General features: G+C 34.2%; 1 protein-coding gene and 1 non-coding gene across 2 annotated transcripts; both read left to right on the plus strand.

Moving 5' to 3' along the window:
* The first annotated feature begins 1,019 nt into the window (after positions 1-1,019).
* On the plus strand, positions 1,020-1,127 carry LOC112793245 (small nucleolar RNA R71). The gene has a single exon (XR_003197948.1). It is a non-coding gene; the product is annotated as a small nucleolar RNA R71 (small nucleolar RNA).
* A 7,595-nt stretch (positions 1,128-8,722) lies between these two features.
* On the plus strand, positions 8,723-12,186 carry LOC112790165 (derlin-1). The gene is made up of 7 exons (XM_025832434.3): positions 8,723-8,982; positions 9,189-9,324; positions 9,728-9,801; positions 9,918-10,011; positions 10,623-10,751; positions 10,872-11,032; positions 11,759-12,186. The coding sequence occupies exons 1-7, from the start codon at positions 8,966-8,968 to the stop codon at positions 11,895-11,897; spliced, it is 750 nt and encodes a 249-aa protein (XP_025688219.1). The 5' UTR covers positions 8,723-8,965; the 3' UTR covers positions 11,898-12,186.
* Positions 12,187-12,218: the final 32 nt, after the last annotated feature.

Genomic DNA, 12,218 nt, shown 5'->3' on the forward strand with positions numbered 1-12,218 from the left:
AACTTGTCACTTAGCTTCATGATTGCTCCAAGGTACTTAGCAACTTGCTCTTCAGTGACATCTTCGTCCTCTTCAAAGGAAGAATACTCATCAGAGCTCATGAATGGCAGAAGTAAATCCAATGGAATCTCTATGGTCTCAGTGTGAGCCTCAGATTCCCATGGTTCCTCATTAGGGAACTCATTGGAGGCCAGTGGACGTCCATTGAGGTCTTCCTCAGTGGCGATCACTGCTTCTTCCTCCTCTCCAAATTCGGCCATGTTGATGGCCTTGCACTCTCCTTTTGGATTCTCTTCTGTATTGCTTGGAAGAGTACTAGGAGGGAGTTCAGTAACTTTCTTACTCAGCTGACCCACTTGTGCCTCCAAGTTTCTAATGGAGGACCTTATTTCAATCATGAATCTTTGAGTGGTTTTGATTAGATCAGAGATCATAGTTGCTAAGTCAGAGTGGCTCTGCTTAGAATTCATTGTCTGTTGCTGAGAAGATGATGGAAAAGACTTGCCATTGCTAAACCTGTTTCTTCCACCATTATTTTTGTTGAAACCTTGTTGAGGTCTCTGTTGATCCTTCCATGAGAGATTTGGATGATTTCTCCATGAAGGATTATAGGTGTTTCCATAAGGTTCTCCCATATAATTCACCTCTTCCATTGATGGGTTCTCAGGATCATAAGCTTCTTCTTCAGATGAAGCGTTCTTAGTACTGCCTGGTGCAGCTTGCATTCCAGACAGACTTTGAGAAATCATATTGACTTGCTGAGTCAATATTTTATTCTAAGCCAATATGGCATTCAGAGTATCAATCTCAAGAACTCCTTTCTTCTGATTCGTCCCATTTTTCATAGGATTCCTTTCAGAAGTGTACATGAATTGGTTATTTGCAACCATTTCAATGAGTTCTTGAGCTTCTGCAGGCATCTTCTTCAAATGAAGAGATCCTCCAGCAGAGCTGTCCAATGACATCTTGGACAGTTCAGACAGACCATCATAGAAGATTCCTATGATGCTCCATTCAGAAAGCATGTCAGAAGGACACTTTCTGATCAAATGTTTGTATCTTTCCCAAGCTTCATAGAGGGATTCACCTTCCTTCTGCCTGAAGGTTTGGACTTCCACTCTAAGCTTACTCAATTTTTGAGGTGGAAAGAACTTTGCCAGGAAGGCATTGACTAGCTTTTCCCAAGAGTTCAGGCTTTCTTTAGGTTGTGAGTCTAACCATATCCTAGCTCTGTCTCTTACAGCAAAAGAGAATAGCATAAGTCTGTAGACCTCAGGGTCAACCCCATTGGTCTTGACAGTGTCACAGATTTGCAAGAATTCAGCTAAAAACTGATGAGGATCTTCCAATAGAAGTCTATGAAACTTGCAATTCTGTTGCATTAGAGAAACTAATTGAGGTTTAAGCTCAAAGTTGTTTGCTCCAATGGCAGGGATAGAGATGCTTCTCCCATAGAAGTCGGGAGTAGGTGCAGTAAAGTCACCCAGCACCTTCCTTGCATTGTTGGCATTGTTGTTGTTTTCGGCTGCCATATCTTCTTCTTGTTTGAAGATTTCTGTTAGGTCCTCTATAGAGAGTAGTGCTTTAGCTTCTCTTAGCTTTCGCTTCAAGTTCCTTTCAGGTTTAGGGTCAGCCTCAACAAGAATTCTTTTATCTTTGCTCTTGCTTATATGAAAGAGAAGAGAACAAGAAAATACGGAATTCTCTATGTCACAGTATAGAGATTCCTTGAGGTGTCAGAGGAAAAGAAGAATAGAAGGAGAAGGTAGAAGAATTCGAACTTATCAAGAGAGACTGAGTTCGAATTGTTGATTGAGGAGGAGTGTTAGTCCATAAATAGAAGGATGTGAGAAGAGGGGAAGAATTTTTGAAATTAAATTAAAAGATTTTGAAGAAATTTTGAAAAATTGAAGAATGATTTTCGAAAATTAAAGTTGGGAAAGAAATAAAGTGATTTTGAAAAAGATTTTAAAATTAGAAATAAAAAAGATATGATTGAAAAACAATTTAAAAAGATTTGATTTTTAAAATTAATGACTTGGCTAACAAGAAATTTAAAGGATATGATTCAGACATTAAACCTTTCTAAATAGAAAAAGCAACATACTTGAAATGTTGAATCAAATCATTAATTGTTAGCAAGTATTTTTGAAAATGGAAAGAAATTGATTTTGAAAATATATGATTGAAAAGATATGATTTGAAAAAGATTTGATTTTGAAAAATTACGAAAACTTGAAAAAAATTTGCATTAAAAACAAAATCTTTCCTCTTGTGCCATCCTAGCGTTAAACGCCCAGAATGGTATCCATTCTGGCGTTCAACGCCCAAAATGCTACCCTTTTGGGCGTTAAACGCCCAGCCAGGTACCCTGGCTGGCGTTTAAACGCCAGTTTTCCTTCCTCACTGGGCGTTTTGAACGCTCAACTTTTTCTGTGTAATTCCTCTGCTGTATGTTCTGAATCTTCAATTCTCTGTATTATTGACTTGAAAAGACACAAAAAAAATTTTTGGATTTTTAATGATGAGGAATAATCAAAATGAAACTAAGATCAAATAAACAATGCATGCAAGACACCAAACTTAGAAGTTTGTATACTACTGACACTAACAAATTGAGAATGCATATGAGAAACAACAAAACACTCAGGACAAGAGAATTTAAAGATCAGAGCAAGTAAATCATCAAGAATAACTTCAAGATCAATGAAGACACATGAATGAATTCGAAAAATGCAAGAAGAACAGAAACATGCAATTGACACCAAACTTAAAATGAGACACTAGACTCAAACAAGAAACATAAAATATTTTTTGATTTTAAGATTTTATAATTTTTTTGTGCTTTTTTGAAAATTATATGGAAAAGAAAATAAAGAGATTCAAAATTTTTAATAAAAATTCCAGGAATCATGCAATGTTAGTCTAAAGCTTTAGTCTAAAAATATTAGACATGGCTAGCCAAGCTTCAGCAGAACATTACATTCAAGAGCTAAATTGATGAAAATCAATCAGCTTTGGTGATGATAAGAACATCACCTTGAAACTCTAGAATTCATTCTTAAAAATTCTGAAGAAAAATACCTAATCTAAGCAACAAGATGAACCGTCAGTTGTCCAAACTCGAACAATCCCCGGCAACGGCGCCAAAAACTTGGTGCACGAAATTGTGATCATCAATGGCGTCATCAACATGGTACGCTCAATTGCAATCTAAACTCTTTATCACAACTTCGCACAACTAACCAGCAAGTGCACTGGGTCGTTCAAGTAATAAACCTTACGCGAGTAAGGGTCGATCCCACGGAGATTGTTGGTATGAAGCAAGCTATGGTCATCTTGTAAATCTCAGTCAGGCGGATTCAAATGGTTATGGAGGATTGATAATTAAAAGATGAATAAAACATAAAATAAAGATAGAGATACTTATGTAATTCATTGGTGAGAATTTCAGATAAGCGTATGGAGATGCTTTGTCCCTTCCGTCTCTCTGCTTTCCTACTGTCTTCATCCAATCCTTCTTACTCCTTTCCATGGCAAGCTGTATGTTGGGCATCACCGTTGTCAATGGCTACAGTCCCGTCCTCTCAGTGAAAATGTTCAACGCGTTGTCACAGCACGGCTATTCATCTGTTGGTTCTCGATCATGTCGGAATAGAATCCAGTGATTCTTTTGCGTCTGTCACTAACGCCCCACAATCGCGAGTTTGAAGCTCGTCACAGTCATCCAATCCTTGAATTCTACTCAGAATACCACAGACAAGGTTTAGACCTTCCGGATTCTCAAGAATGCCGCCATCAATTCTAGCTTATACCACGAAGATTCTGATTAAGGAATCCAAGAGATACACATTCAAGCCTTGTTTGCTTGTAGAACAGAAGTGGTTGTCAGGCACGCGTTCATAAGTGAGAATGATGATGAGCATCACATAATCATCACATTCATCATGTTCTTGGGTGCAAATGAATATCTTAGAACAAGATAAGCGGAATTGAATAGAAGAACAATAGTACTTGCATTAATACTCGAGGTACAGCAGAGCTCCACACCTTAATCTATGGTGTGTAGAAACTCCACCGTTGAAAATACATAAGAACAAGGTCTAGGCATGGCTGTGAGGCCAGCCCCCATGATCTAAGAACTAGACGTCCAAAGATGATCCTAAGATCTAAATTGATCCAAAGATTTCTAATACAATAGCAAAAAGGTCCTATTTATAGAAAACTAGTAGCTTAGGGTTTACAAAAATGAGTAAATGACATAAAAATCCACTTTCGGGCCCACTTGGTGTGTGTTTGGGCTGAGCATTGAAGCTTCTATGTGTAGAGGCTTTTCTTGGAGTTAAACACCAGGAGTTAAACGCCAGCTTTTGTGCCAGTTTGGGCGTTTAACTCCCATTTTTGTGCCAGTTCCGGCGTTTAACGCCAGGCAGTCTTGAGCTGATTTGGAACGCCGGTTTGGGCCATCAAATCTCAGACAAAGTATGGACTATTATATATTGCTGGAAAGCCCAGGATGTCTACTTTCCAGCACAATTGAGAGCGCGCCAGTTGGGCTTCTGTAGCTCCAAATAATCCACTTCGAGTTCAGGGAGGTCAGAATCCAACAGCATCTGCCGTCCTTTTCAGCTTCTGAATCAGATTTTTGCTCAGGTCCCTCAATTTCAGCCAGAAAATACCTGAAATCACAGAAAAACACACAAACTCATAGTAAAGCCCAGAAAAGTGAATTTTAAATAAAAAGTAATAAAAATATAATAAAAACTAACTAAAACATACTAAAAATATACTAAAAATAATGCCAAAAAGCGTATAAATTATCCACTCAGCAACAGCCTCCTGTTCTTTTGCATTCTCCATCTCCTGATGATTTCAGACCAGTCGACGATCCTGCTCCTACCGTCATGCCTCCTCCTTCTACTCATTCACCTAAGGTGAGAAATCCACCTCCTCATCTTCTTGATTATCATTGTTTTTCTACTATTCTTCATCAACATGAACCTAAGTCATTTAGAGAAGTCTCCACAAATCCAAATTGACAATAAATAATGCAGAAAGAAATATAGGCACTTGAAAAAGTACACACTTGAAAATTAGTTGATCCTCTTTCTAATCAAGAAGTTGTGAGAAGTAGATGAATATACAAGATCAAGACTTGCTCTAATGGTTCTATTGACCGTTATAAGGCATGATCTGTTGCTCAATGTTGTACGCAAGAGTATGGTATTGACTATGAAAAGACTTTTGCTCCTATTGCTCGTCTCACATCTGTTCGAGCTCTTCTTGCCATTGTTGCGGTAAAAAATGGTCTTTAGGTCAGATGAACGTGAAGAATGCATTTTTTAATGAAGATTTGAAAAAAAAGGTCTATATAAAACCCCCATTGGGTTATCCTTGTCCTTCTAGCAAAGTTTGTCTCCTTCGTAAGGCACTTTATGATCTTAAGCAAGATTCTCGCGAGTGGTTTGACAAGTTCAGCATCACTATATGCAATATCGGTTTCACTTGCAGTCCTCATAAGAATGCTCTCTTTATTCATAAAAGTGAACGTGGAGTTGTTCTTCTGCTTTTGTATGTTGATGATATGATCATTACCAAAGATGATGTTGATGGTATCTCTGATGTCAAAGCCTCCCTTCACCGTATTTTTGAGATAAATGATCTTGGTTCTCTGAATTATTTTTTTGGTCTCGAGGTCATATACACAGATGATGGTATCTATCTATCTCAAACTAAGTATGCTTCAGATCTTCTTGCTCGAGCCGATATAACATATAGTCGCATTGAGTCTACTCCTCTTGAGCCTAATGTTCGTTTTACTCTAATGGATGGCACTGTTTTGCATAATCCTACTCTTTATCGACAGTTAGTTGGAGGACTAGTAGTCTACTTAACTGTCACCTGACCAAACATTGCCTATCCAGTTTATGTTTTTAGTCAGTTCTTGTCAGCTCTTCGTACTACTCACTATGTGACAGTTCTTCGCGTTCTTCGCTACATCAAAGGCATCCTATTTCATGGTCTTTATTTTTCTGCGCATTCATCTTTATCCCTTCAGGCGTACTCAGATGCTGATTGGGCTGGTGATCCCACTAATCGTTGTTCTACTACTGGTTATTGTTTGTTTCTTGGCGACTCTCTCATTTCCTGGCGAGCTAAAAAGCAAATGTTCTCTGCTCGATCAAGCACGGAAGCTGAATACCGTGCTCTTGCTGACACCACTACTGAGATTGTCTTGATCCGTTGGCTTCTCGAAGATTTGAGTGCACCGCAATTGTCTCCAAGTGATGTTATTGTGACAACTGCAGTGCGATTCAGATTGCCTATAATGATGTGTTTCATGAATGCACCAAACATGTTGAGATTGATTGTCACTTTGTTCGGCAACGCATCTTTATTGATGCTGTTGGAACACTGGATCAAACTGTTGATATCTTCACGAAGGCTTATCATCCGACTTGTTTTCGGACTCTGGTAACCAAACTTAAGATGATATCCCACTTGAGTTTGAAGGGGGATGTTAGAGAATAAATTAGAATCAATATTAGATCAATTAGTATCATTTATATTTATATAGCATATCTGTATATTAATTATAGGATTGTATATTTTTATTACTTTGATTCTTCTAACACCTATATATACCCCTTGTACATTGTACTTTTTTACAACCTGAATTGACACTCTTTTAAATTACTCTCTTGTTTCTAACAAAAATAATATATAAAATTAGAAATAAATATACAAAACATAAATATGTACTAATATAAATTTTAAAAATTTATAAATTAAAAGGACAAAACTAACTAAAATTTTATGATTCTATACTTAAATAAAAAATAAAATAATCAAATATAAAGATTTATATATGTATAAAACTAATAATATTATATATTTTATTTTATAGAATAATTAATAAATAATACCCAAAAATAAAAAAAATTATTAGTTTAATTATATCTTTGTAAATTTTTTATTTAAAAAATAATTATATTTTATATCTTTTAATTTTTAATATAAATTTAGTTAAATCAGATATATTATATTATTAACTTAAAGATAAGTATAATTAATCATATAAAAAATTAAGAAAACTTAGAGAACGTTTGCTATTATTTACGGATTCAAAAACTGGTCCGTTAAAATTCTCTTTTTAAGCTCATCACTGATAAAGGAGGTATGAGATCATAAGACCATCTTCAGTAGGGAACTTATCTCAGTCCCTATTTATGGCCCATTTGTCATAAAAAGTGACTCCACATCAGATTTTGCGTCATAACCAATAAATAGGAACTCAATGAATCTCTCTCTTCTCCATTAGAAGGAACTAACTTTAATCCCTATTGTGGTCTCACCTAATTAATTAATTAAGTAATTAAAATTAATATAATTATTATTATTTTTTAATAATATTATTTAAATTTATAAAAAATAATTCAATATTATAAAATATTAAAATAAATAACTTAAATTTGATTAGTATTTTAAATTTTATAAATAAAAATAAATAATCCAACTAAAAATTATTTTATAATATATAAAAATTAAATTTATTTTTTATGTAAAATAAATTTAATTAGTTATGATTTAATATAACAATATAAATAATATTTGATATTGATTTAACATAATTATTTATATTAATTATAATTTAATATAACTAATTATTAAATAATTAATATAAATAATTAATTAAATAAATATATAAGTATTTAATATATATTTAATATATTTTTTATTTTTTTTATTAACTTACCACATGGCATGATTTTATTGGTTGTTGCAAGTCCCTACTTAGAGGGACTCTCAACTTTGATCCCGTGAAGAGCCCTCTTTCCCTTTTCACTCCAATGGTAATTGAGTTCCCATATGTCAGAAAAGGAACTCTATTTCTTAGCATTGGAGTTGCTCTAAAGCCAGAAAAAAAAAATCTTTTTTCCTCGGGAAAAATACTAATTTAATTGTCGTTGTAGTATTTTTGCAGGTATACGCACCACCTAAAAGAATCCAAGCTCTCATATTTCTTGGTTATCCTGAAGATATCCGAGTTATACCTCATTTAAAGTGAATTGGTAACAATAAAACTAATTTTAAGAAATATGACCGATAAATAAACTTTTAAATAATTTAAAAATATGGTAAAAGTAAAAAATATCATTTTATTTTTATAAATAACAAATAATTTTTATATTTAACAAATAATTTATCCATTTTGTTTTAATTTCGATAAATATTTAAAAGATGCATAAAAAAATTAAACATTTGGCCCATTCCCATAAAAAGATTGAAAAATATTTGCTTGGTGTAAAATTTTTAAATTTTAAAAATAAAAATATTTTTTATTAATTCTTATGAAAAATTATATCAAAATATCATTTTTAAAGTTTTTTTTAAAAATTATATATTTAATATTTTGTTATATTTTGTAATATTTTTAAATATTTTAGAAATTTATTTATCATTTGTATCTTTTTAATTTTTTTTGTTAGTAATATATACTTTTAATTTTGGATACCATTGCTAGTTTATCCATCTTTTTTTCTCTAACTAATAGATTGTTGCATATACAATACAAAATTTAACTCAATACTTAATTAAACGGACTAATGAATTAACCACTAAACCAACCCAATTTAGTTAATAAAATCTTTGTTATTCACCTAATTATATTCTTCACCAAATAAATTTTCTTACATATACATGTCTTCCTAGTTCCTAAAACAAGTTTTTTTTTTCGTTCAACAAATAGCTTTTCGTTTTGGGCTGTACCTTTTCTTTGATCAGTGATTTCTCGATTGGGCCTATCTGGGCCAATAGTGGGTTTAGTAAGGCACCTGCGGGAACAGAAGCTTCTGGGTCCGTCGGAGACGGTTTCTGAACGGAGAGATCTGCATTCGGAATTCTGAATTTTGCAGTAGGGTTTGGGTTTTGTTTACACTACCTCTCTCGATCCTTACAATCAGCAATGTCTTCTCCCGCTGAGTAATTTTCTCTTCTTCTTGTTCTTCTTCTTTAATTATTGTTTTTCAGAACTATCATAGGGTAACTGAACTAATAGTGACACCGGAATTTTCCATTTATAATTGCATTTGGACGATTATATATGCAATTTTGATCGGTAAATCGGCAATTTGTTCCGATCAGTTTGTTTATCTAATAAAATTGAATGGTTCAATTCGTTTTTTCAGGTGGTATCACTCGCTTCCACCCATAAGCAAGGCTTATGGCACTGCTTGTGTGTTCGCTACCGCAGCTTATCATCTCGGATTGTATCGTCTGCCTCATATTGCATTAATATATGAATACGTCTTCTATAGGTTTCAGGTCAGAATTCCACTCCATCGTTTGTAATACCGAAATTGAAATATGCTATTGTTGCATTCATGCCTTTGATGTCTAGAGAATGTGATCAATAGCACCTCTGCCTCATTTCTATCTTATTTATGTTCCGATACTTGTGGAGAAAGAGGTTTGGCATTGGTGCTGCCGTGCATTATTGTATTAGGTAGCAACAGTTTGAGATGAGGACATGAAAATTGCCTTGATATGTGGGTTGGTCAATAAGTAGTCCAGTTGGAGTCTTACCATTGAAATTGATAAGCAACTTGATTTTACTAAGTTCTAACATGCTTCTTAGATGCTTGTCTGATAACTTTATTGTTTTGTTTTCCTTCTTTGCTAGAATCAAACTATTTAATGAATCTTGTGTAACACCATATTTTTTAAGGTCTGGAGGCTGGTCACAAACTTCTTTTTCCTTGGACCGTTCTCTATCAATTTTGGGATTCGTCTCTTAATGATGTAAGTAGTTAAATAATTTGGTTCAGTGCACATCCATGGTTTTATACTTTCCAGTATATAACAAGTGGGTAATTGAATCTCATATTAAAATATAAAATACTTCCCATAATCTACAGAGCAAGGTATGGTGTCCAACTTGAGAAGGGACCATTTGAAAGGCGGACTGCTGATTTCTTGTGGATGATGATATTTGGAGCCTTGGTGCTATTGGTATGTGGGATGTTTTATGTATCTGTTTTCATTTTCTGCTACATGTGATGATGTTTTTGCTTGAATATTGAAAGTGTTGCAGCTTTATTTTGTAGAAGGTACAATATAAAGCTATAGAAAGAAAAGATGACAAACTATGATCGATCTAATTTATTTTGATCTGTCTTCCACATATTAGTCACTCGGTCCCCCATGTCTTAAAGTATAAACTATGCATGATCTGGCCTTAACAAGTAAGGAATGATTGGAAATGTTTGGAATTGACCAGTGTTAACATGGGTAGGAATTTTACAATATGACATTAGGTACTTGATGGTTGAAGATGTATTGAAGGCTAGGGGATCAGAGATTCTGAAGCATGTTGGATAGGATTTTTAATGAAGAGTTATACCTGCTATAGAAAAGTAACAATATGTTTGAGTGGAAAAGAGAATTAGAGTTTATAAAAACCTATAGGAAATGTAAATTTTAGTGAAATGATAATTATAAGAGTGCTGCTGTCTTCGGTGCACTAACATGTTGTGTTTAATTGTTGTAAAATCGTATAAGCTACCTTCCCAACTTTGCCTCTGATGGACTCATTATTCTTTTTAATTTTATTTGCTGGATAGGCTTTGTCTGCCATCCCCTTTCTTTGGGACCCTTTTTTGGCAGTATCACTTGTTTTTATGCTCGTTTATGTTTGGAGTAGAGAATTCCCAAATGCTCAAATCAACATATACGGACTTGTTCAACTTAAGGTAATCTTTCGAATTTCAATCTTGTGTAATGTGTCCTTATTTTTACTCAGCACTTAAGTGGAGCTGTATGAAAAATAATTTGATTTTTTGTTGGAATAATATCATTGAATTTTTTTCCAGGCTTTCTATCTTCCATGGGCGATGCTTGCTTTGGATGTCATATTTGGTTCCCCTCTTACAGCTGATCTGTTAGGTATCATTGCAGGACATCTGTATTATTTCTTGACAGTGCTGCATCCACTAGCAAGTGGAAAGTACATTTTAAAGACTCCTGCCTGGGTGTATCCTTTACTATCTTCTGTTTGCTAATGTGTTAGGCGTTAAGCATATGACTTTTTCATTTAAAGCATTTTTAATTTTGGACTGATTTGATGCTTAATCAGTCTGATACTGCTATGAAAGCTGAAACCATCAAAGGGTGCCTTATCCTTCTTACCCCACCTGCATTCCCATTATTAATGTTTACAAATTCTCCCTTCCACATCAAAACATACCCTTAGGCAGCGTTTGTTTAAGGCACAGGACATTAAGTCAGGAACACAGAGATATAAAATTGTATTTGGCAGATAAGACAGAGACATCGTGTACAAAGACACTAACAAGAGATACAACTTATTTTTTATTTTTTATTTTATTATTTTTGTTAATTTTTTATAATTATATTTTTTATTATTATATTTTTCTTGTCAATTTTTTTGAATGAAAAAAATGAGAATAAATTGGACTTTCATAATTTGTTCTAGTTTATCACCAAACAAAATATAAGAACACTAATTTTTGTGTCTCTGTCTTTTGTGTCTTGTTCTCAGTGCCTTGTCTTGTCCTGTTCTCAAAATCAAACGCTGCCTTAGTTCCTTATACTGTCTCTGACATATAAGGAAAGGCCTATAATGAGCGTGGTTAAATAGTTAATAAGCTCTTATGAATCTATTTTAGCTTCCAAGACATGAAATGTAGGCACAATCTGTAAGGTTGTTTCTCGGGTTTTCTTAATTGTTATTTTTCAGAGATAAATTGGTTGCGAGAAGGAGAATAGGAGCACCAGTGGCAAGACCTATGAGCCGTGGCCAGCCTGTTAGTAATACTCCACAAGACAGTAGTTCAGGGGTTGCTTTCAGGGGAAGATCCTATCGACTTGGTGGATAGAGAGATGATGAGAGAAATCAAAAGGGGATGGTTTCTACTAACCAATAGTTTCATCTGCCCTTTATTGGTTGGTAACTTGACACCTCTGACGATTGGAGCTAATCATCTGTTTGGAGTTCTAGTTTGGAGCAGTGTGTGTATCAACCATGACAGTCCATTAAAAGCAAACTTTTTTTCCTTTTTGTGGTGGGCATCCTTATAATTGTGCTCTTCGGAGCTTTTAACATGTACGAAAGGAAAGTTCATGAATTTAGTTTACAAATGTTCATTAGTTGTCCTTTTCTTTCCAGATATGTATCTCTTTTCTCCTTTTCTCGCAGT

The sequence above is a fragment of the Arachis hypogaea genome, chromosome 3 (assembly GCF_003086295.3).
Source record: "Arachis hypogaea cultivar Tifrunner chromosome 3, arahy.Tifrunner.gnm2.J5K5, whole genome shotgun sequence".
NCBI lineage: Eukaryota > Viridiplantae > Streptophyta > Magnoliopsida > Fabales > Fabaceae > Arachis > Arachis hypogaea.